Raw genomic sequence first — 26,399 nt, 5'->3', positions numbered from 1 at the left:
ATTGTATTAGCTATTTTAAGTAATCTAGAAATGATCTTAAATGTACAGAAGAAGGTGCATAGAGGGAGTTTCCTTCTCGGCTCAGTGGTTAACGAACCTGACTAGGATCCATGAGGATGCGGGTTCACTCCCTGGCCTTGCTCAGTGGGTTAAGGAACCAGCATTGCCATGAGCTGTGGTGTAGGTCGCAGATGTGGCTCGGATTCCTTGTTGCTGTGGCTGCAGTGTAGGCCATCAGCTGTAGCTCTGATTCAGTCCCTAGCCTGGACACTTCCATATGCCAAGGGTGAGGCCCTAAAAAGACAAAAAGAAAAAAAAAGAAAAAAGAGAAAGGAAGAAAGTGCACAGGTTATATGCAAATACCACACCCTTTTTATAAGGGGAGCTTGAGCATTCATGGATTCTGGTATCCTTGGGGGTTCTGGAAACAATCCTTCATGAATAGCGAGAAATAACTATAGTTATTCATCTTATATACTTATCTTACTGGACTGACTATAATAACTTGTAACATTGAATAATAATTCTGGGGGGGCCTTTGATACATTTTTTATTTTCTCATGAATTCATCTAAATTCCTTTATTAAGTAGAATATTTGTTCTGGGTTTTTGAGCTTTGTAATTGCTTTTATCAGGAATAGAGGTTGAATTATATCAAATGATTGTTCATCATCTATTAAAATGAATATATTGGATTTCTTCTTTAAAAGGCAATTACTTTAGGAAATTACACTGATAGATTTTTCTAATGTTGAACTATAATTTCATTGCCTAGTTAAACCCTATTTGTGTTATATTATTATTCTTTTCATACACTACTGAATATGATTCAGTACTATTTTAGTATTTTTAACCACTTTTCTAATAAGTGGGGTTAACTTACATATAATTTTTGTTGTTACCAGAATTATGCTAATCTTAGTACAAGCATGTTGAGAATTTTGAATCTTTTTCAGTATTTTGGAGCTATTTATTAAACTTTGGTATAAATATATAATCTAGAACAGCTGTTATATGTAGTTTATGCCAAGGCCTGGCATGATTGTGGACATAATGCTTTGATTAAATTTTTTTTTTTTTTTTGCCTTTTGTCTTTGCAGGGCCGCACCCGCAGCATATGGAGGTTCCCAGGCTAGGGGTCTAATTGGAGCTGTAGCCGCCAGCCTACGCCAGAGCCACAGCAACGCGGGATCCGAGCCACGTCCGCAGCCTACACCACAGCTCACGGCAACACCGGATCCTTAACCCACTGAGCAAGGTCAGGGATTGAATCCGCAACCTCATGGTTCCTAGTTGGATTTGTTTCCACTGCACCACGACGGGAACTCCCTGATTAATTTTTCGATGGATATAGTTTAGGGTTATATTTCTTTCAATCCCAACTTGTATGGATTTTGGTAATGTATATTTATTTTAGTAAAACATTCAGTTCATGTAGTGTTTCAATATATGTTGATGGGTGTGTGTGTCTGTGTCCACACACACATACGTATAAATAGATATATACATTTATCTCATGTATAATTTTAAAATTTTCTCTGAAAGTAGTTATTACTCCTTTTTTTGTTTTGGGGGCTTTTTATTTTGAATTTTTTTTCTTTTTAGGGTGGCACCTGAGGCATATGGAAGTTCTCAGGCTAGGGGTCAAATTGGAGCTGCAGCTGCAGACTTACACCACAACCATAGCAACCCAGGATCTGAGCCACGCCTGAGACCTATGCTGCAGCTTGTAGCAATGTCAGATCCTTAACCCACTGAGCAAGGGATCCAACCTGCATCCTCACAGACACTATTTTGGGTTCTTAACCCACCGATCCACAACAGGAACTCCAAAATTAGTTCTTAACAGTGGATTGTCTTTGAATAATGTTCCATAAATGTTATGCTCGTCTCCTCATTATAAATAGCTAAAGTACAAGGATCACAATTTAAATTTCTGCTTCCCCCAGAAAAGTCCCAGAATAATTTACATTACAAAGAGCAGGCCCTCCTTCTATACTACAGGCTGTCTGGAGGCCAGACAGCAGATGGCACTTCTCCACTTTACAGATTACGAAATTGACATTTAGTTAAATTCAAGCTTCCTAAACCATCAGCTTCAAAGCCTATATGAATGTCTCTCAATTTTTAGGAGTATTCTCCACCATACCTGAGTTATTTCAAAGTTTGATACAGCACTTAAGGAAACCACTGAGAAGTGTTCCACATTTTTTAAGGATTTTAGTGTATGAGTAGTCTTTATTCTGTAGTGTTAATGAGGCACCAATTACATAGCTGGGCATCTGTGTTTTAGTAAATGGCTATATAGTCACATTCTGTTTACTCAATAAGATATGTCATCTCCTTTGGAATAAAATAGGAAAAAGCACAAAGCTCAGCACTCAAGATTCCCTTGTGCAATTTGTAGAAATGATAAAGGATCTCTCATGAATCGGGTGTTCAGTTCGTATTGCTAAATAAATATGAGACTAAAAGAAATAATATCAGGCTCTGGGGGAAGAAAAGAACAGACGTGTGAAAAGCATATAAAAGGTTCTGGATGGAATAGCAGATTTTCACCTTCACACATACTCACAGATGAGAACTTCCACATTAAACTTTATATCGGTAGAAATGGTAGGATTTGTGTGTCAAGTTTTCACTAGTACCCATCCAGCCTGAATAGTAACACCGAGCTCTACCAAGACAGACCCTCAGCTTCTGATTTCTGATCAGGCGGGTATAATGCTTTGGTGGGATTTCAGTGAAGAAAGCAGCAAATTAGTTAAGAGAAGGAACTGAACTAGAGAACATCCCTAACTTTTTGGTAGTTATTATCACTCCGTATTCCGTAGTGAAGAAATTAGCATATTAGTGTATTCATAGCAGCTAATCTTCGTGCGGTACTTCTGTGCACCTGATATTGTTCCATGTGATTTATAGTCACTTCAGATCCATAATAACTCATTGAAATACGTTCTGCTATCATCTTCATTTTACAGATCAAGAAACTAAGCATTAGGGAGTTCTGTAACTTGCTTGAAGTCACAAAGGGGTAGAGCCAGGTTGAGATTCCAAGCAGTCTCACTCCAGCATCCCTCTTATTAATCATCCACCTAAGTCATGACCTAGAATTTGTGACCAAAATGTGTGCCCAGCTGCATCAAGAATAGCAAATACTGTAATTGTCAAGGTATGTGACATCAAAGATTGTCATTTCTAGGGAGTTCCCACTGTGGCTCAGCAGTAACAAACCGGACTAGTTTTCATGAGGATTCAGGTTCGATCCCTGGACTCACTCAGTGGGTTAAGGATCTGGTGTTGCCGTGAGCTGCAATGTAGATCACAGATGTGACTCAGCTCTGGTGTTGCTGTGGCTGCAATGTAGGCTGGTAATTGCAGCTCCAATTTGGCCCCTAGCCTGAGAACCTCCATATACCTTGGGTGCAGCCCTGAAAAAACAAACAGACAAACAAACAAAACGGTTGTCATTTCTACGTGTTAGGAAATGTGTGACAACAAACACTTAAGAAGATATGGTTATTTTGATTTAATTAACTGTATGAGCTGTACAGGTCTGAACAGAGTGAGAAAACAAAGGAAATCAGATGCAAGCCCTTATGGAATCAAGACTTGCTTTATGTGAGAAGAATTCTAGTAAACTGCAGAAAATGCATCAGGTCGAAACATAAGGTTGAATGTATCTATGGTAAAATGTTCTGTGCTCACCTTCCCTTGTTTCACAGTCTATCCTTGAGACTATTCCAGATGTGCCGGTTCATTCCAACGGGTCAGCGGAACCTGGGCAGTCCGTGCAGAATGCGGTGAGCGGTGAGTGAGACAACCTCCTACACGAGCTGTGGCTTCTTGCTTTTGTGCTGGTACTCAACTCAGTGAGCAGCGAATTTCTAAAAGCCAAATGTCAAGATATTTTCTCCTCTTTTTGATTATCTTACCCCAGGCCTCTTCTCCCAGCCCTCTCCAGACACCCCATTCTGTCACAGAAGAAATTGATTGAGCCAAATTGGAAGCAGAATCATTCCCACCTTAACCACTGCCCTGTCATTTAGAAACCAGTCCCGTAGGTGGTGTCTTTGATTTGGGGCCTCTTTCACAAGTCACCTGGGGCTGCTTCCCTGTGGCAGGCAGGCCAAGAAGCAGACCACTGCCAAGAACCTCTAACTGTGCTCAAGTGTGTGCAGCTTGTAATGCCCAAAGTCATCAGTTTTTAACTGGGCCTCTTCCACTTGAAAGTTGGGTGCTCTGCATGGGCTCAATATGAAATCGCAAATTCTCCTTGTAAGAAATAGGCCTCTTTAGGCCACACTTTTTTTTTTTTTTTTTGGTCTTTTAGGGCCACACCCATGTCATTTGGAGGTTCCCAGGCTAGGGGTCTAATCGGAGCCATAGCTGCCAGCCTACGCCACAGTCACAGCAACGCAGGATCCGAGCCACGTTTGCGACATATGCCTACACCGCAGCTCCCAGCAACGCCAGATCCCTAATGCACTGAGCAAGGCCAGGGATCGAACCCGAGTTCTAATGGTTCCCAGTTGGATTTGTTAACCACTGAGCCATAACAGGAACTTCCAGGCCACACTTTTGTGATTCCTTGAAGTTTTCTCTAAACATACACCTCTCTCTCATGTACAGCAGAGCCCCATATTTTCAGCATTAGCTTCAAAATTCAAATAAGCTGGGGCGATGAAAATATTCTAAAATTGATTGACGGTTGCACGACTCTTGCAAAAAAGTGAAAAACTGTTGCAAAATGTGCATCATCTGAGATCAGATAGTCACTATGAAACCGTAAGGATTAGGATCAATTTACGTGAACAAACCTAATAGTGAAGTCCAAACTGAATTTGAACCAATCTTAAGAGGCACAATTCCACAGTTTGGGAAGAAACCCAAGAGAAGTGAAAGTAGGCAGGAATTCATAGTGAGGCCCCTACCCTTTTCCCTCTGCCTTAAGCTGCTGCTTCCCAGTAGGAGCAGCATTGTGTCTGGAGGGCTTATGATGCTTTTAGTATCATAAGAATATATAGACGTATTCCATTTTGGACTCTCACCTGATAATCTTCAGTGCTTTTCATGAGACGCAAACACCAAAAATGAAAACCTTCAGACTAAATAGAAAGTTTGTTTGGATAATGATTATAGAAGTTTGTTCATCCGGAAGTCTGATGACACTACATTAATTGTTCAGCTGAAAGCAGCCTGGATAAGTCTAATGCTTTTCCTGGGCTGTAAGCATTCTAACGTGCTTATGCATTAACGTCTAAGTATTTTTTGCTTATTTTACAGTAACTGGTATTGATTGGTTCAATGGCATATTAACCATTCTACATCCTTCGTTCCTTAGATGATGACTATCTGGAGAAGAACATTCCATCTGAAGCCGAAGAGCTCTCCTTTGAAGTATCTTATTCAGAAATGGTTACAGAGGCTCCAAAAAGAAATAAATTTAAGAAGTCAGATTTTAAGAAAGAGGACTATGTTTTACCTGTAAGTAAAACCCTTCATGATTATTCCACTAGCGTCCTCTGACTTCTCGGGGGGACAAACTAGAATTTTTAGAAAAAAAATTTCTCTGTGTGTGCACAGGCATGGGGTGAGGCCAGACATCAGTGCTGCATCACTTTGGGGACACCATTTGTTGTGCAGTGCACAGCCTGCCCAGCTGTACCTGGCAGCCCTGGGTTGAGGAAGCATTGCAAGGGTATATGCTTGAATACTGTTTTATAGATGAAATAGGATTTCCACTTGGATTGTGTGCTTTCATGCACTTTATATCCTTACTTTATTTACAGGTTGATGCCAGTTCTAACTGTATACCTACTGGTGCCTTCAGAAGCCACCTTTCAGGATGGGGTACTGCAGAAAGTCACAGTCATAACACAAAGTGAGAGCGTTTAGGACAGACACTAAAATTTCCTCACAAATCCAATAATTTGTAATGGTATTATGAAATGGGAAAGTAGACTTGCATACTTCATTATCCTGAAAGCCTCATTCTATGTATCCAGGATATTATATCCTCAAAACCCAATACAAGAAATATGTCACACAGATCTGTTTGCTACTCATGAAATGCGTTTGCGAAGAGCTTGTGATGTGGAGTCCTGAATATTCTGTGCTGATCAGGGCTGGAAGCATGAAGAGCAGGGCTCAGGCAGTTTCGAAACTACAGGAATGAGTCATCTAGAGTTGGGCAGAGTCTTTGTCCCCAGGCATCCTGAACCATTCCTAGACAGACCCCCCTGAAGAAGAGGAAGAGGACAGGGCAAGAAGTGTATGACTCGCCGAGCCCCTTCCATGGGCCTGACACTGCATTTGCTATTCTAGTTGTCAGTGGCCTAGTGATTGCTCCCATTTCACAGCTGAGGAAACTGACTCCCAAACAAGCTAAGTAACTTATCCAAATCCCTACAGCTAGTAGGAGACAGAACCAGTATTTAAACTTCCAGGGGTCTATTTTCAAAGCCCCTCCTGGTCTCTGCTTAGCCTCTATGTTGGAGGGCACAGTGGCATTCTGGGGCAAAAGAGAGACTCCCCTGGGACTCTGGTTTTGGGGGGAGGGGTCCCTCTGAATCTTTGGAGGTAATTGCCCAAGAGAGAATGCTGGCCCCCTGTCTCTACATCCAAGCTGTCTGTCTCCTCCTGAGTTTGGGCTCGCCTGGGGCACAGGCAGCCTTCCATCCAAAACTCTCCTTAGGGTTTAGCACATAGTAATTGCTCAATAGTGATTCCACTTCCTGTTTATATTGTTGCTGTTATGTGTTATTGTCATTTGGGGCCTTGGTCTCAGAAAAAAGATAAAATAGGAGTTCCCATCGTGGTTCAGTGGAAACGAATCTGACTAGCATCTATGGGGACGCAGGTTAGATTTCTGGCCTTGCTCAGTGGGTTAAGGATCCAGCATTGCCATGAGCTGTGGTGTAGGTCACAGATGCAGCTCAGATCTGGCGTTACTGTGGCTGTGGCTGTGCCATTGGCCATCAGCTACAGCTCTGATTCGACCCCTCATCTGGGAACCTCCATATGCCATGGGTGCAGCACTAAAAAAAAAAAAAAAAAAAAAAAAAAAGACGAAAAAAATTTTTAAAAAAGATAAAATAACTAAGTGTTTGATAGCACAAGATATGCCCCAGACCACATCCTGTGTTTTGTTTTGCCTTTAAATACTTGGAATTTCAAAAAACAGTTGTTGAATGGATGTATGAATTGGTAGATGGTTAAAAAACCCCAAGGAAGCTCTGATTTATGGAACTCCTGTGGAGAATGTCTACCTAAAACTTTGTAATTTAAATAACGATGGGATATTTCCACTTTAGCATATTTTTTCTTTTTACGGTTGCACCTATGGCATATGAAAGTTACTGGGCTAGGGGTTGAATCAGAGCTGCAGCTGCCCGCCTCTGCCACGCCACATCTGCAGCCTACACAGCAGCTTGTGGCAATTCTGGATCCTTGACCCAGGGAGCGAGAGAGCAAGGCAAGGGATCGAACCCACATCCTCATGGACATTAGGTTGGGTTCTTAAGCTTCTGAGCCACAGTAGGAACTCCTAGCATATTTTCTCAATACCAGGTTTTCTGAGAGTGAAGTATTTGTTATATATTTTATATACCTACTTATATATAAAACTTGTGTTATATTTATTATATAAATATACATTGTACTTATTGTATAGTACATTTTGTGATTATTATTTACATGTAATATTTATTATTACTTATTTTTTACATAGGAACAATCTCTTGTTCTTCAAGGTCTTACTTCTTAGTGTTCACAATATTTTGGACTGTTGAAGAGTTTTTTGTTATTGTTTGAGTGTATTTTGTTTCCTAGCATGGAAATGGAGATTTTTAACAATATCATCATCTTCAAAATGATAGTAGGATTATTTGGTACTTTATATATTCTTTTTAAGAATATTTTCAATTCTCTCAATTTTATTTTTAAGTTATAATAGCTACTGTCTCAGCAAGCACATGCCATTAGTTTCAACTGGGAAATCACAGTCTTTTAAAGTATAAATGATGATTTAAAGGTTGATGATACAAGAAAAAAGTCAAAATCTCTCTTGGGGATCCTAGACTGGGTGCTCTGTGTGCATGTGTCATGTGCTGCCCGTGGTACACGTGTTCCATGCGATGCCTGAGATGTGAGCTATTAACAACATAGGATGTTCCTTAGAAGAAAGTAGTTTTCACAGCTGTGATGGCGATGTTATGGTATACATCACACCACTGTTTGGTTCTAATTAGTGTAGCAGTAATCTGCCAATGTTCTAAAAGTCATATTCCTAATCTTTCTATGTATAGCATGCTCCTTAGAGATTTTTTTTTTTTTTTCGCAAGTAGCACGTCTTGCTGTGCAGATTTAGATGGTCCGGGTGGCATTGGAGCAAAGGTATAATAATTTTCCTTTGCCATAAAAATAAAAATTCTCAATTTGATTTTTAGAAATTTATTGTTCAGAAAACCAGATTTGGCCTCACTGAAGCAGGAGATCTGTCCGCTGAAGACATGAAGAAAATCCGCCATCTCTCTCTGATTGAATTGACGGCCTTTTTTGATGCCTTTCGAATTCAACTGAAAAGAAACAAAACAGAGAAAGTAAAAGGACGAGGTATTAAGACTTCTTTTGATTTTAGCACTTTGACACATTGGAATAAGAGTGCTTTTCTGATTCTTTTTTCTTTCTTGACTATTTTACAATGAAGACAGCGGGATTTTTGGAGTCCCTCTTACAGTCCTACTGGACAATGACCGAAGGAAAGACTCTGGAGTGAAAGTTCCTCTTGTGTTACAAAAAGTGAGTAGATTGTAAATGAAGGGGAGTTTAATAGAGGGCATACTTGCAGTTTGCTAGTTGTAAACCCACTGATGAATTTTCCTTTAGATTTCAAGACACTAAATCCCTATTAGGACTTGGGCCTTGGTGATTTTCAGCTTTCTTCTATGTGTCCACGTGACACCCACAAGTGCTTGGATCAGTTTGCTTTGCTCTGCAGTTCTGGAACCTGTCGCTCTGCCCCACCATAAGGCATCAGGTGATAGGCACAGATGCTCTGTCACATGGCTTCCTTCACGGTTCTATTTCTTTGAATACTTTTAAAATGTTATTTGTGTGTGTGTATGTGTTTTGTGTGTGTATTTGATTATTCCGTTTGGGATAAAAGATGACCGTTGATTATGGGCAGTCCATTTGCTAATCATACAAGTATTTGCTGAGATACATCACAGGTTGAGTGTTTAGAGATGTGTATGTGGAATTGTTGAAATGAGTTTTCCCAACAAAGCTAAATAAGGTCCAAAAATCACCTTATTCTTGTGGTGTTTCACATGACTGGGAGATACGATACATTTAGATAGAGAAGAATTTTGCTTTGGGAAGTTTTTGAAAATGATATTATCTGAACTAACATATGCTATTATCTCTGTGGCCATCATTGGTGAATGGCTCATTTGCTCTTAAATCGTGGGTTGTGTTTTTGCTTTTGCTTTTGTTTTGCCACGGCATGCAGCAGCTTGACATGGGATCTCAGTGCCCAGATCAGGGATCGAACCCAGGCCATGAGTGGTGAGAGCACTGAGTTCTAACCACTAGACCTCTAGACCACCAGGGAACTACCTAAGCCATCAATTTACACTGGTTTACGTAACTGTGCATCGATTCAACAGTGACATCAGTGGCACAATTAAAATGCCAAGCCTTAAACACAGATCTTGTTGAATTTTAAACTGAGTGTTTTGAGGGTATTTTGGACTGTGCCTGCCATGTACAGAAGTTCCTGGGCCAGGGACCCAACCAGTGCCACAAGCAGTGAACAGAGCTACAGCAGTGACAGTGCCAGGTCCTTAACCCTCCAGGCCACCAGGGAACTCCTAAACTTAGGGTTTTTCTGTTTTTGTTTTTTTTTTTCCTCTGCCACAGCCACGGCAACACTGGATCCGACTCACATCTGTGACCTATGCAGCAGCTCATGGGAACACCTTAACCCACTGAGTGAGGCCAGGAATCAGACCTGCATCCTCACTGATGCTATGTAGGTTCTTAACCTGCTGAGCCACAATGAGAACGCCTCTAAACTGAGTTTTTTAATGATATGTGAAAATACTGAGGAAGCATACTTTATTCACAGTAACATTTTGACATCCCTTTGCTGTCTTCCAAAATTTGCCACCAGTACCTCAAACTGATCTACTCCTCAAGTCAGGTGATGGATTGGCTGCCAGTGGGAGCAGGGGATGCCAGCAACAGTGGGCATGCAGGGCTGGGGGGGCGCCTCCCCTGCCCTGGGCCACGCCGGGACATCTGTCTCTGTCGTGTCTGGTCAGCACTGAGCATCCCCGGGAGTAGGCGCTGTCATCTCCCCTCTCCTGGTGAGGCAGCTGAGGCATCGTAGGGGAGACACCTTACTCAGGAACACACAGCCAGTGAAAGGTGGATGCAGGAAGGATATACGGGTCCAAGGCCAAGTCCATGGTGACTCTAAGATTTCCTTCCCTTCCTTGAATTGGAACCAGAATTATGCCCTTTGTCCTCTAGGGAAAGGACAGAGTTTGAAGAAAATGAATCCACAAAACTTAAGACTGAGAAGATTCAACACCTGACATTGTTACGCAGGTGCAGAAACCTAGCACAAGGCAGAGAGGCACAGTAGATGCCAGTGAGACTGCACCTGGCCTTGTCTCATATTAGTCCCCAGTAGGTGCCCGCTCGCCCCTGCTAAGCCCCAGCTTCTCTTTCAAGGCACTTGGAGCACTGCTCTTCTGGTCCTGCGTTAGAGACTTCTCTTGTGCACATGCCTCTTCCTCCTGAGCACCTGTTTTCCTTTATCCCTGTAGGAACTGCCTTAGTTCCTGGCAGGGAAAGAGCAGAGACTCTGGATCGTGCCTTTGCTGTGTGAACAGGCAGGTCACTTATCCTTCCTGTGCCTCAGTCTCCTCCGCAGTGGAATGGGGAGCCGACTGGTACCCACCCTGTAGGATTCCTGTGGGTTAGTGTGTGTGAGTGCTGAGGATATCATCTGACACGCAGTCAGTGCACCGTCGATGCTAATGTTTATTATTATTTAATACAAAACCACCATTGTTACCATGAGAGCGCCTGAGAGCTCTGAGCCTTTACAGTTTCTGATTCCTTGGTCAGATTTCCTAGAATCCCTACAGTTACTTAGCCAGAGTAGTACAACCAATGGTAGTAGATTTGGGATCTTTTTGTCCTGGTCAACCTGCAGAGATACAGTAATCAGATCATAAGACAGTTAAGTGGCAGCATACATTGCTGGTTAATAGCACAAGCTTGAGAGAGCCAGTGCCATTACTTTTGAGGTCGATCCTGAGAAGGTGAAAAACAGCTCTAAGTCTCCATCTCCTTATTTGCAAATTGAGGCTAACTTTGACCTCGCGGGAGTGTGTGAACCTTTAACAAGGCGTTCGAGTCCCAGGCGTGTATATATGTTGGTAATTTATCAGTTGTCTTCATCACCATTACTGTTTCGGATGTTTCTAATCATACGGAGATATTTATTTGTGTCATGTTTCTTTGCTTTCTAGTTCTTTGAGAAAGTTGAGGAATCGGGTCTGGAATCTGAAGGAATTTTTCGACTTTCAGGATGTACTGCCAAAGTCAAGGTACGGGACATTTTTCTCTCCTAGTGAGAGACCTCAGCAAGTTAGACCCGGTCCACACCAGCACCTGGTGTCTACTTGTTTGTTGTTACTGTTGATACTATTGCCTGATCCTGTCAAGCATTCCTCAATGCTTATGATCAAATGTTCCATGATCCTGAGTTGTGTATCTCTTTAAATTAAAACAACAATAAAAAAAAAAAACCAACAAAAACAATGAAACCACACATCAATGCACCATCAAAAACTGCTGCTTGTCTTTAATTTGGAAAAGTTGAAAGGTTCCATCTCTGGTTTGGGGGGAAAATACTTGCGTTTTTTGCCTCCCTCTCAGTCATGGAGTTCACTAAGCCAGTATTAGACGAGCTCTGATTTCCATTATCGATTGCTTAAACTTAGAAACATTCTTTGGCTTTCTTTGTAATGAAAGTCTTTATATAAGAGTTTGTAGGAATGGCTGTAACCACTAAAATACTCGCTCAGCAGTTCTAAAACCCAATTCCATTTAAGGCAATGTCAGTTTCTCCATGTAAAACCACCCGTGCAATGTGAATTCTTTTCCTTTCTTACTTCTACATGATGGCAGACTCCAGTACAGCTAAGGAAAGGATCATTTGTAAAGAAAAGCTTGCCTCCTAAATTTCCAGTAGGATCCCCCACTTTGTCTGCCGGGGGTGGGTGGCCCACAGCATGAAGAGTCCACCCCTGCCTGGGTCACTCCCTGCTGGGTGCACGTGGAGACATGAGCAGATTTAAGTAATAAATCCTTGAGAAGAAAACCTCAGGGGGAGGGAAGAGTGGACCTGGCTGTGTTTAGAACTGGGAAGCCACCGTGTAGGGGCCAAAAAGTACCTCTTCACTAATTCCTTTTGACACCTGTTCAGGAAATTCTATTCGTTTCAGAAGTCTCAGAGTTGTTACAGAGAAGTATGTTGAGATTTTTTTCAAAGCGGAATCTGAGAATAAACAGGCTGTGTCTATCGGAAGCTGCAGAAGCAGGTGCTGGGACAGAGTTAGGAGTGGAAAAGGCTTACTGGGGGATGGAGGGGAGGAGGCGGGCTTGGGCAGGCTGAGCCTCATGGGGCCAAGTGCTGGCCAGCCCCCCACGCTGCGCTCACGGCCCGGGGGCTGCCTGAGGGGAGGGGCCCAAGGCCATCAGAAGGTGCAGAAGCTGGGGGGAAGGATGGTCAGCCGTCTGGATATTTTGCAGACACTTGGCTGATTCTTATTTGAAGGGAGACCTGACAGGGCCCACACTTGGCCAGTGACAGGGGTCAGCACATCTGGGGGAGTTGTGACTTCCTGGGAGTAGAGATTGTTCAATTCCAGCACAAGTTCATTTGGAAGCCAGGAAAATTCCAAATTCCTAGTGGCTCCGTGAAGTTTCTACTATCTAAATGGGATCTGCTTTTTGTGTCAGGTGCTCACAGGTATGGTTTTTACATATACTTCTAAACAAGTGTGTCCTGAATCCGAGGACGAACGCTATCACTAGTTTAGGTTACGTTTTTGGTTTTATCTATAGAGTCAGAGAACCAAAATGAAGTCAGAGAAGTGACTTTCCCAAACAATTAGACTCTATCCCTCTAAACCTCCCTCCATAATGGGGAAGCTGCATTCATGCATATTCTCACTGACTCTTACTGTGTGTGGGGGGGTGTGTGTGAGAGAAAGAGAGAGAGACAGAGACAGAGGGGGCAGAAAGCATAGTGGATATGATTTAAAATTGTACTTTTGAAAATACTCAAAAGGAGAAAACATCACACAACATTTCTTGTGGGTATGAAGTTGAACATCATAGCACATGTTGCTTTTCTTTAGCTAATCATTGACTGTAAAATACTTACCAAAGGCCAATAATTCCTTTAACGTGTTCTCATAGGCACTTGCATTCCCGAAGCACATTTAGGTCAGAAGTCCCTCATGGCCCTTCATCACTCTTATGTAGTTTCAGCCTATTTATTCCATCTCTTGTTTGTCCAAAAAATGTAATCCAGATGTTTTCTTGGTTTGAGCTCCAGGAAAGCTGATGTGAAAGACCTCTGAGCCAGTGAACAGAAACGGGGGAATATTGCAGTTGGAAAGGCACTGTAACTTGATATATTAAAGGGCTCTTTATTTTCCTCCTTTGTTCAGACTTTTAACTTGTAAAAAATTTTTTTCATCTGTTAGGCTATTTTTTTTCCTAGGAATGTGCTTGGGAAGAGAACGTTAAAACTCCATTGTAATTACCCTCACATTGTGCCCGGTGGATGATGCCCACACTCAGGTGTCAACCTGGGTTGTGCTCTCAAGGCCCGGTTAGACACCGGGGGAAGCAGCCTTGAGGGCACTGCCCATTTTACCACAGCAGGCACATGGCTGCCCAGCCCATTCCTCTAGTGAGGCTGCCTTGGCTCATTTGGAACCCATTTAATGCTATGGTGTGTCCAGTGATTTTCCTTTCTAAAAATGACAGAAATTTGAGCCAAACACTGGGGAATGTACTTTATGAAGAAGGCAGACTGGTTGGACACACAGGGTTTTCTCTTTCAACTTGTTGCAAGTACTCAGAGGTGGCTGTAAATGTTTATAATGATGCTACCTGGTCTGCTGCTCTCCTTCCCAAACTGGTTTTTAGCTGAAGGCAGGTCATTTGCATTTTTATAAAATTACCTCCAAAGTGGAAGCAGGTTGGATGTTTTCTGAGGCTTAAGGACCAGGTCCTGACCCTTGCCTAGTGTCTCATTGACCTTGGGTGAAGCCTGGCCTCTTTAACCTCTCTACGCTCCCCGGCTCTTGCAGGGAAAACCACCCCAGGTCAGGTGGCTTCATCTTTAAGGCATCTTTAGGGCACCGTAGAAACATCAGCTTGCTCCTTCATCTACTGCCCTCCTGTCCAAACCAAGGAGGACACTCTTCCTCTCTGCTTTGTCTCACACTGGTCATCCAGATGGGACAGTGTGATGTCATTACCCAAATAGCCACAGCACACATGAGAATCTCTCATAGTAATAACGTTGGAGGTGGTAACAGACCCAGAGGAGCGGAAGGTAACAGAGGTGCAGCGTTTACTGAGCTCTCTGTGTGGCAGGACCCGCCCCCGAGCTTCACATTATATTGTCCGATTCAGGCTCTATAAGGTCCTTTTAATATTCCTATTGTGCAGTGAGAACCTTCCCAGGCCATACAACCCGGCAGATGTGGAACTGGGATAAATACCTGAAGAATCTGGTTGTAGAGCCTGCCCTGGTGCTGTGCTGCGTCTCAGATGACAGGGGAGCCTGGGCAGGTTAGAATGACAATCACCTAGTGTCTCAGACAGCTTCCTGTGGCACAAGCCTGTGAGAAGTGGATTTGGATTATTCTGCTTCTGCCGGTGCTCCCTGCCCACTTGGAAAACAATTTCCCCTTTGCTTTATGGCAGGCAGGGTATCAGAGAGTAGATGGAAATCATTTGCTCCTCCCCCTCTATTTCCTGTTAACAACACCTCCACCTGCCCATTACTCCAGCTAGCAGTGGGCTTTTACGTCTCCCTCAGAGCCTCATATTCAGCCCATCACTGATCCTTGAGAATTTTCCCTCCCAGGCATTTCTTAAATGCCACCTCTTCTGTCCATCCCACAATTGCCTCTCCAGGATTAGTCCTCAATTGTCTGACACCAGAAATGGTGCCATAGCCAATAACTACTTTGGGTGCCTTTAGCCTGCTCCCCAACCACAGTTCCACTGGCTGTCAGAAAAGATGCCTTACCTTGTCCTTCTCTAGCTTGGAACTTTCCATGTTGCCTCTGTGCCCACAGTGTGCAGTCCTGTCCGCTTAGAATGGGCTCTGGTCTGGTCCCCAGGCTCATCTCCCTCTTTGGCCTCCCCGGCGGTGATGCTGCAGCAACACAGAACCACATCCTGGAGTTCCCCAGGCCTCCTGGGTCTCCTTGCATTTGTGTCCCTGCTGGAACAGTTTCTCTTTTCTTCCTCTGTAAGGTCCTCACCAGTCCTCGAGACTTGGCCCAGTAGAGTTTGATTCTCCTTTCCATGGCTGCGTTGCACCCCATACCTGGCTTTCTCATGGCAGGGAGCACCCCGAGTTAGCGTTCTGAGTGCATGAAATCGCCCCACCCACAAGACACCAAAGGGCAGAGAATGGATCCCACACATCCTCCTCTTCCCTGAGCCCACTCTGGGCTCTTTTATTCTGGGAAGGGCTTTATGTATATGTTTCCATGCTTTATAAAGTGTATTTATCAACAAAGGATTGTTTGATGGGCTGTATTATTCCTGTTAGATTGACAGCTTCTCAAGACGAAAATCTTCTTTTGACGTCATCAGTAGGGACTGAAGGATGACCATGGACTCATGTCCCTGTCTCCGTTTCTGTAGGAGACGTATCCTGCAAGGGTGTGGCCTGTTTTGCAGGCTCTGGAGCCATGGGAGCATTTCTGTCTGGGCTGGTTAGTGAGTTGCTCCTTGGGAGGAAAAGGTCAGAGGTGCACACCAACTGGTTGGACAAGTTCAAGGCTGGGAGACTAAGCTTCTCATGAGAATAAAGCAGAGGACTTCAGGAAACTGAGGGTTTTCAGAGTTCTTTTTCTAAATATCCTTTTTGAAACAGTTATTGTCAGTTGGGGAACTGACTGTAACTGCCCGGTATTATTGGTGAACTCTGTAGTTCAAGAGAGCAATGGAATGGGTGACACTGGCCATCAAAAGAATTCATAATGTAAAATGTATAATCCAAGTAACACCTAGACGTTTAATAATTTTTTTTCAAAGTATTTACATAGTGTTCCAAACGTTATGAAGGATTGGGCAGGCATGCAGACATTTGGAAGACACGTATACATCTTGGCATAAGACTTTGCTTAATTGCTCCAGGAAGATGTCACTGGTCTGTGTGTTGCAGTGAGGTCAGAGCTCCTGGGTTGGGATAGTTCTCATTCCGTATGTGAACTAGCCAAGAGGCATATATTCTTATTCTAATTTAGAAATAAAAGACAAGATGGCAGAGGGAAGTGATCATGGGGGAAAAAAAAGGAAATGAAAACTTTCTCAAAATCTAGCAGTGCATTTATGATGTGGGGATAGGCAGTATTCTGCCAAAACCATATCAATGAAACTGTGTTCTAAGTAAAGAAATTTTTGTACTTGTGTAGATGACAAATTACTTCAAGATTAACATTATTCCAAAAGGATTTTAGAAAACTGTTTTTTAAAAAATACATTCAGGAGTAGATATTTCACTTCTTGAATCATGTCGAAAAAAGATAAGCTTAGTAGATATTGGTTTTTCAATCTAATTATAAAAGTAATTTATGTAATAACTAAAGGGGAAGAGGGGCATCAAGTGGTAACACTCATCGAATGTTGACTGTTGTCCTTGATTTTCAGCAATACCGTGAAGAACTGGATGCCAAGTTTAATGCTGATAAATTTAAATGGGACAAAATGTGCCATAGAGAAGCTGCAGTGATGTTGAAAGCATTTTTCAGAGAACTACCCACCTCTCTCTTCCCTGTGGAATATATACCTGCCTTCATCACTCTAATGGAAAGTAGGTGGAAGAAGTTAAGTGTGAATAGACTAAGATAAGTCTTATCAATAAAATGACACAGAGCAGAGGAAAGATGCCTAATCAGATATGATCTTAAATGTATAGACTTGCTATTTCCTGGTCATTCTTGGTGAAATACCACGTTTGATGGTAAATAGTCATGTCTTTATATGTTTATATATCTAAGTCTCGTAGATTTGATTTAGAGGGTTTTATAATCATTAAGTGGCAGGGAGGGTTACAGACAGACCAAGGCTCTTGAAATGCAAATTCCTGCTCAACCATCTGTTACCCATGCAGTCACCCTTTCTGAGCTTCATTGCTGCACCTGTAAATTACAGATAATAACTGCTTGTCAGGGTCGTTGTGGGTATTGAATGAAGACATCTAGGATACTGTCTGGTATAGAATAGTCCTTCAAAAATTCTAAGATTTCTCCCATCCTTAAATCCGAGGTCCTGGGTCTGATAATGTAGCATGCAATAAGTGCTGCACAGAAGGTGTTTTGTCTTTGAAAATTGCAGTATCGAACAGTGTTTCTGAAAGTTACAAAGTCACATAGATGAGGCTTTAGGGGGGTCCTTGAATAAAAGCATAGAAACTGGACAGTGTATGTTGAATTTGGCAGTCAAGGAATAATTTGGCATGGCCTCAACCTAAAGATTGAATGTTGTAGAAGGTGTGACAAGAGAAATTTAGCAAAGTAGAATGGAGTACTCACCTGAGGAATGCAGGCATCACAAGCCTAAATATGTATAAGCACATTAAGTAATGGGTGGTTCTGTATAGACAGAAAAGGGACTGTGGCCAGACTAGGAGGCTGTATCTCGTATGAAGAGGCTGGCCACTGCTCAGCTGTAGGTGATGGTACCAGGCAGAATGGGAGCCAAATCCAAGCTTTAGTGCAAAAGCTCTTAGTTTGAAAATATCAGCCAGAAGTTCAAATTTGAAAACACTATATGAGCCTAATAGGCGTTATCTGTATCTGCCAGTTTGCACTTTTCTGCTGGTTGACCAGAACTATTGAATCTTTAAAACCACAATGAAAGAAAATAATAGTCAGATTCTAAGTTGTATGTCAGAATTGGTCCTAAAAATTAGTAGGTTCTAGATCTTTGAAATTTTTACTGAACAAGATCCGTAAAATAACCATATGTGTCTTCAGAGAAGAGAATATAAGACAGAGTCCTTATCTAAGTTTTAACTGACGTGCTGTGACCTGTATCTCTTTTCTTTTTAATATGTACTATACCACAGGAGCGGCCCTAGAAAAGGCAAAAAGACTAAAAATAAAATAATAATAATAATAATATGTACTATAATATGTTTGAGAAACAATGAATTATTTTCATTCTTTTTTTTATTTCAGATATTGTATATTTGCAGTTACAGAATGTCCAGTTGCTACTTTTAAACTATTTTTTATTTACCTGCTGAGATTGCATTATCTTTTCATTTTTTTCTTTTTTTTTTTTTTTTTTGCCTGGGCGGAGCACACCTACAGCATATGGAGGTTCCCAGGCTAGGGGTCGAATCGGTGCTACAGCTGACGGGCTACGCCACAGCAATGTGGGATCCAAGCTGCATCTGCAACCTACACCACAGCTCACAGCAACACCGGATCCTGAAGCCACTGACCAAGGCAAGGGATCGAACCTGCGTCCTCATGCATACTGGTCAGGTTCATTACTGCTGAGCCACAACGGGAACTCCCGTCATTCAATATAAGCATATTTTCCCTTCCATCATTGAGCACAGTTATGATAGCTGCTTCAGCATCCTTGTCTGCTAGTTGCAACATTTGAGTCATCTGAGGCTTGGTCTCTATTGATTGTCACTGTTTATGTCAAAGTAAGTTTAAGCTGAATCCAAAACATTGTGAATATTTTGGAGACTCTGCATTCTGTGATATTTCTCCAAAGAGTAGGTTTTTTTGCTTGGTTTGTTTGGGTTTTTTTGTATTGAAGCAGATAATTTGCTGTTCAGTCCTTACCTGTGGTACTCCACAGAGGCATAGTTTATGGGGTGGGCCAAGATTTGGGTGGATTTTATACTAGATTTAGGGCCTTCTATTTCTTGACCTTTCTTTTCCAGGACTCCCCATAAATTCCCAATGACTGTGGTCATCCTGACCCCTGTCTGGTAGTTGTCCAGGCAAGAAAAACTATGGTTTTCTTTTGGAATTTTTGGCACCTCGTGTAGCACCATCTATGGCATGACCACAAATTAAAAGCCAGAAACAGGAGTTCCCGTCATGGCTCAGTGGTTAATGAACCTGACTAGGAACCGTGAGGTTGCAGGTTCGATCCCTGGCCTTGCGCAGCGGGTTAAGGATCCAGCGTTGCCGTGAGCTGTGGTGTAGGTCACAGACGAGGCTCAGATCCCACGTTGCTGTAGCTGCGGCGTAGGCTGGCGGCTATAGCTCCGATTCGACCCCTAGCCTTGGAACCTCCATATGCCGCGGGAGCGGCCCAAGAAATGGCAAAAAGACAAAAAAAAAAAAAAAAAGCGAAACTCTCCCTGTGCCATTCCCTAATTCCAAGTGTCCAATCCTCTCCTAAATCTGCCTGCTTTTGTTCATTCGCCAGTGCTTCAGGTGGTTGTCCTTTGAACTTTGTCCAGAGTTTATCGTGGTCTTAAAGAGGATTGATTGGGGAGGAGCTTCCTCAGCCATATTAGAAGAAGAACGTCCTGCCTTTGTTTATAAAGTCAAAAGAACATAGCATCTTCTGTGAAGTTTCCTCTTCTAGAAAATGGGCTGTAGAAATTACCTTGATGTGCTCAACAACTCATCAAAACAAGTTGATGCCACAGAAGATGTTTTTTGTTTTTGTTTCTCTTTTTTCTTTTGCTCTTATGGAATTATACAAGGAGAAGTCAAATCTCCCATGAAAGACCTATTCAGAAAATCCTATTCAAGAAGAAGACCATATTTAAATTAGTTTTTCTTAATATCATTATCCAGAGATTGAAGCCGGTATACTTCAATGAGAAGAGAAAATCTGGAATATATCCTGAAAAGGTTCATAGGAGAGTCCACATCCACATTTCTTTCTTTCTTTTTTTTTTTTTTTTTTTTTGCCTTTTCTAGGGCCGCTCCTGCGGCAAATGGAGGTTCCTAGGCTAGGGGGTGTAATCAGAGCTGTAGCCACCAGCCTACACCAGAGCCACAGCAACTCGGGATCCGAGCCACGTCTGCAACCTACACCACAGCTCACGGCAACACTGGATCCTTAACCCACTGAGTGAGGCAAGGGATCGAACCCACCACTTCATGGTTCCTAGTCGGATTTGTTAACCACTGTGCCACGACGGGGACTCCCCACATTTCTTTTATGACTTTGAAAGTGAAAAAATACTATATTGCAGCGATTGATTTCATCCCAGCCAACCCCACAGGAAGCCCAAAGTTCTGGGCTCCTACCAGCAGGGAAGATGGCCTTTTTTTGCCACCTGGAGTGAGCTCTCCTTGGAACAAGATTTTCTGAAAGGAAGAACCATGCACATGTGTGTGTTTAAGCTGCCCCTATTTTTACTCTGAAACAGAGTTCAGGAATGTAGAGTCTTTTCCAGTGGTATAATTACTTTCTCTTTTCAAACATGGTCCAAAAATTGCTCATAAAATTAAAAGACTAAGAGTTCATCAATCAAACCTGAGGTACTTTCATGAGAAGTTTAATAACTTTCTGGGAAAATAATGACCGCAGGGGGAATAAAAAAGACTCTTAACTAGGATGCAGTAAATGAATTAACTGCAAAACTATTAACCACAAAACAGTGTAAAGCTAGGTTTCCTAAATAAAATGAAAATGGATTATTTGCCAGTTTAGATTTTTTGTCTTAAGGGAAATTTCACAGTTGATCTGAAATTAATGCAAGTACAGAGCCTGCCTCTGCATCTATTGTTCTCCCCAGAGGCTTTTTGGGGGCACCATTGAAAAATTATAGACAGCCCTTAGTCTGCGATTTATGCATTAAAATAATGTCTCATGTCTCCCCACATGCTTTGTACTGAGCTATGCTTCTGATAGCGCCTGTTAATCAGGCAAACTCACGTCAGCATGCATTAGCCATTTTCAAAAACATCCTGGACCTGTGTCATTTTTGTTTACAAATTTGACATAAATGTTTAGAAATCCACTTGGGGATTGTGCTGAAAGTATACAATGTGAGCCTATAAATACTCCTCCCAGATGTTCCTTCATTACGTGGTGACATACGCCAGTCCTTTACGCCTCACTTGAGTGCACGTGACCTCCTGTGACCTAGTCACTTGTCACAGGAGTGTTTCCACTACTGTAACTAAGGAGCTCTATAGGCAGCTGGCTGCCTTGATCCATTGACTGTAAATTGACAGGTTTTCCATCAACTTGAGACCTCCCCAGAGATTGCGGAACATAACCCCTCCCTCCAGAAACTCCCCACCCTGAGACCATTTTGAAGAGAACACAGAGACCAGGCAAAGCCCCATGCTCAAATATACCCTACATTTTCAGCACAGCTGGTTGTGGATTATCCAGTTGTGGATGGAATTCCTAAGATCCTCTCCCTAAAAGAGGAAGAGCCAGTATTGAGAACACACAGTAGCAGAAGGCCAACCCTCTGGCGCCATCTTCTGTCACTGCCAGGGAATGAACTACTCAAGAATCTCCTTAGCTCTAACTACGGTCACTTTCCCTTGATGTTCATTTTAGATCCAAAATAAGCGTCATTGATCATAATAACAAGAGCATACACATAGAGAGGAGACTGTGTACAGGCACTTGTGGAAACACTCTAGACATTAACTCAGTCTTCCTAACAGTCCAGTGAGGTGGGTCTGGTGACTATTCCCATTTTACAGATCATAACATAGAAGCAATGAATGGTTAAATAGCCTGCCCAGGTCACTCAGTGATGAAGTAATAGACGCAGGATTTGAATCTGGTTCTAGAATCTGTGTTCGTAATAATTATGCTGCTGCTTCTTTCTATGGAAGCAAGATTTATTTTCTCCTGAATTGAACTTCATGCTCGCTGTTTGTAGCATAAAAGTAAAACAAGTACTTTGCAAGGAGAAGTGTTATGTAGATCCAGAGCTATTTTGAGGACCTCCTTGGCCACCTGCCTCTACATTGGCATCCTGAGGAGCTCAGGAGGAGTTGACAGACTGAAGCCCTTGTCCAAGTGAATGGATTTATGATGTTGGACATAAAACTTGAGTCTCTCCCACTGGAAGCTGTCAGGGCCCTCCTGTGCCACCAGATGCCAGCAAGAAGGGCTGCCTGGATGCATCAGCATTGTTCAAAATGTGTGGTTATTTCTGTTTTCTTGTTAGGAGGGCCGCACATCAAAGTACAGTTTCAAGCCTTACACCTCATGGTCATGGCGCTGCCTGATGCCAACAGAGACACAGCCCAGGTAAGTGGTCTGGACCTGAGAGTCTGTCATCAACGCTTATGGGTCAGAGGAAGGGGCTCCAATGGCACAATGACAACTGAGATGACAGCTTATCAACCTGCTGAGCATGCAGCCAACCTGTTGCCTTTCCGTGTTCCCACTGCTGTTCTCCTAGGATGCCAGGAAAGAAGATACAACCTGAATCTTCTTTAAATTTTTCTGTTTCATTCGCTCCATCTATTAGAGTTTGATCATCTACCACATGCCAGGCACGGGGCTCAGGTTAAGAGTAGGAGGAAAAAAGCAAAGACGGAGGACCTAAGCAGAATAACGTCAGGAGTAAATGAGACCGCTGTGGAAATTATAGAATATAAGGTTGTTGGTCCTCAGCTGCCCCCTTCAGTCCAGTGGCAAAAGATCTCACAAGTGTCCTTGGGAAGGAAATGTGAAACCCCTGATTTAAATGAAATTTCTAGACTGCTCATGTCTTACCCTTTATGAAGATAATTTAGTTTAAAGAATTATGGCTTCTCAGAATTTGAGATCTCCTCATGGGATCTTCTTATGTTCCAGATGAAGAAAATTAAGCTCAGAAAAGCGATTTCTCCATGAATATATGATAGGACATTGGATGGAATTAGAGCCCATAGTACTCCATTCCTCACTCCTTCCTTTTATTTCACATTCATTTCTTTGCTTTATGTTTATAAAAATCAAAGTTTCCATTTGCAGTTTTGATAATGATTCTGTATACAATAGAAAATCTGTTCTAAGGGCAGTGGATGCTTGGAAACTTCCAAATGAAATCAAGGTGAGAATGAGTTGGAAAGAATCCATAATTTTGAGACCCATAAACCTGCCAAAAACAAAGATGCTTCTTAAAGTCACCCCCTTGTGAGACATTTCAGTTTGGTGAGGACCTCTCCTCCCATACACAGAAACCATCTGTGTCAGTCATTATATTCTCTGTCCAAGGATGGAGATTGGCTAAGGGATGAGAATGTCTGTTTCTAATACTATTTGGTAACTTTCAAAAAGCTAGAAATTTATTAGCTTTGTTTCTTTGGCTTTGTCCAAACAATGTCTTTTAATCCACTTAAAAAAAAAAAAAAGAATTCAGTGTGTCAGGGGTCAAGATGTCATCTCCCCTTTCACATAACTGAGGATGTAGCATTATCAAAAAATTTGGTACCTTGCTAATAGAAGATCTTCTGTCTCTCTCACTCTGTCCCATCCTTAATTGTGACTGGAATGAAAAATCGAACCTAGTGTTCTGTAAAGATCAAGATTTCTGGCCCAAGAGTCAGGCTTTCTTGGATCCGGTCCTGGCTCTGCCACATAACTGGTGCTAGTCAAAGTTGCTCAGTCCCTCTCCACTTTGGTTTCCTCATCTATAAAACAATATCAGTAATAGTACCTACCTCATAGGGTTTGGCAGGATGTTAAAATGAGTGCATGTATTTATGTAAAGTAGTAAGAATAATACCTAGCTCACAATAAACCTTGAAATAAATGTGAGGTGTTGCTACTAGAATGTGCTATTTTCTCATTACAGATACTGTAGCAGAATTCAAACTTGGGAAACCAAAGAGCATTGCTTTTTAGGATTTCAGTCCTCTTGGTGAATTTCAGGAAGTTCTGACAAGCCTTTATACTTTAAAGGCCCAGCCAAATTTTATTAAGCTTTCCCAGTTTTTTTAATGCTGAGCACAGCTGCATGTAATCATTTCCCTTTGGTCTGCTGAAGATTCCAGAATTGAAGTGCAGTAGCAAAATAACACCCAGAAAGTAAAAGTTTTCAACTTTTCAATTGAGATTACTTTTGGACTGAGGCATGAGATACTCATATTTTTGTGGCTTTTCTTTCATTTCTTTCTATCCATTTTACTTTAAAACTTTTTCTTGAGATATCATTGACACATAACAAATTAGTTTCAAGTATACAACATAGTGTTTTGATAGTTGTATACATTGCAAAATGATCTCCATAATAAGTCTGATTTCCTTTCATCACCATTACAAAAGTTTTTCTTTGATGAGAATTTTTAAGATTTACTTCCTTAGCAACTTTCAAATATGCAGTAGAATAACATTGCCTGTAGTCCTCATGCTGTGTATTATATCCCCATGACTTATTTGTCTTATAACTTACTTATTTTAAAACTCATATTTTTTAAAATGGGTTTTCCTTTCCCAAGGAAACAAAAAGTAGATTTTAACAGTAATATCTGAAATTAAGAGTGATTTTTAGAATTACTTTTCTTCCTTCACAACAAAACTGCATTTGAAGTTTATTTGAGCAATAGTGTCTTCTCTTCCTTGTTTACTATTTAATTTTAGTATGTGTCAAATTTGCTTAAGGTAAAAGAAAATATTAAAATATTAAAATGTAAGGTAAAGAAAATATTAAAATGTTCCCGTCGTGGCACAGTGGTTAACGAATCCGACTAGGAACTATGAAGTTCCGGGTTCCATCCCTGGCCTTGTTCAGTGGGTTAGGGATCTGGCGTTGCCGTGAGCTGTGGTGTAGGTCGCAGATGCGGCTTGGATCCTGCGTTGCCGAGGCTCTGGCGCAGGTCGGTGGCTACAGCTCCAATTCGACCCCTAGCCTGGGAACCTCCATATGCTGCGGGAGCAGCTCAAGAAAAAAAGGCAAAAAGACACACACACACACAAAAAATACAAACTATTATTTATGGATATCATAATATAATAAATTACATAAAATGGAGCTGTATTAATGAATCAGAAAATTAAATAAACCCTTCACATTCCTCACTAGCACTTTTAAGCAATTAAAGGGGAAACATGACAGATTTAACCATTCTGTAGCTCTGACAACTTTCCAGAGGTACTGTAGAATGATAGAAACAAATGATAGTGATCAGTGATACTTTTTCATGATATACAATCACTGGTGCCACACAATGCTGTTTCTTATTAGGCCCTCATGACATTCTTCAATAAAGTCATTGCCAACGAATCCAAAAACCGGATGAGTATATGGAACATATCTACTATAATGGCACCAAATCTTTTCTTCAGTAGAAGCAAACACTCCGACTGTGAGGAGTTACTCTTAGCAAACACTGCAGCCCACATCATCCGCCTGATGCTTAAGTACCAGGAAATCTTGTGGAAGGTGAGTAACAGTGTGGTACCTGCTTCTCCTGTGTCCACTAGCACCCAGGGAGCGTGAAGGCTCGTGAGCAGACCGTGCCCTGTCTGTGGCATCTTTATACGTTCTTCAGGGCTTTACATTGGAGTCCTGATAGAGTTTTCTAATCTTTACAAGGTCAGAACCACAGTTCCTGGTCCCTGGTTCCAGGGTACTGAGTGGCCAGGAGTTACCACGACTGAAGACAGACTCCACCCCGGACGTGTAACGCAAGTGTTTGCCTTCTAGTCAAGCTCTCTTTCTCCTCCAGGTTCCATCTTTCTTAATCACTCAAGTCAGAAGGATGAATGAAGCGAGCATGCTGTTGAAGAAACAGCTCCCAAGTGTCAAAAAGCTGCTGAGGAGGAAGACCATAGAACGAGGGGTAATAACTAAAACTAAACAAATGCTCAGATATCATGACCACTCAGGCTCCTTTTTCTCAGGGATGCACAAAATATCTTGTAATGTAGACCCCCAATTGTTGCATTTTCACAGACTGAGAACATTATGGAAAATCTGTTCATGAGAGTACTGTGGTCGTTCCACCATATTGAATTAACGTGCTTTTTGGTTGAAGTTTTTGAATTAATTCTAACAAGAAGGTTATTTAATATTCTGTTAAGTACTTAAGGGTAAAATATTTCTTACAGATACTGAAAGTCAATACTTTAGCCCCTGTGAACTGGATTTACGGGCAACCCAGTAG

General features: G+C 41.9%; 1 protein-coding gene across 50 annotated transcripts in view; it reads left to right on the top strand.

The window, feature by feature from the left end:
• The window catches only part of ARHGAP28 (Rho GTPase activating protein 28), a 187,492-nt gene that overhangs the window by 143,925 nt on the left and 17,168 nt on the right, over positions 1-26,399 (top strand). For all 50 annotated transcript variants that reach the window (XR_014807626.1, XR_014807625.1, XR_014807624.1 and 47 more), the window contains 9 exons: positions 3,726-3,810; positions 5,345-5,487; positions 8,451-8,616; positions 8,711-8,802; positions 11,550-11,627; positions 16,993-17,155; positions 22,472-22,554; positions 25,478-25,675; positions 25,962-26,075. Coding sequence is in view for 28 of the 50 variants with exons in the window: in XM_084964207.1 (XP_084820333.1) it covers positions 3,726-3,810; positions 5,345-5,487; positions 8,451-8,616; positions 8,711-8,802; positions 11,550-11,627; positions 16,993-17,155; positions 22,472-22,554; positions 25,478-25,675; positions 25,962-26,075 (1,122 nt within the window). In the remaining 22 variants the exon portion in view is untranslated. The remainder of the gene's footprint in view (positions 1-3,725; positions 3,811-5,344; positions 5,488-8,450; positions 8,617-8,710; positions 8,803-11,549; positions 11,628-16,992; positions 17,156-22,471; positions 22,555-25,477; positions 25,676-25,961; positions 26,076-26,399) is intronic.

This window comes from Sus scrofa, chromosome 6 (genome assembly GCF_054392235.1).
Source record: "Sus scrofa isolate SSC_HxYL_T2T_F1_AM1 chromosome 6, Sscrofa_HxYL_maternal_Yorkshire_Landrace_v2.0, whole genome shotgun sequence".
Classification (NCBI taxonomy): domain Eukaryota; kingdom Metazoa; phylum Chordata; class Mammalia; order Artiodactyla; family Suidae; genus Sus; species Sus scrofa.
Note: the sequence above shows the minus strand (reverse complement) of the source record. Positions and strands in the feature narration are given on the sequence as shown.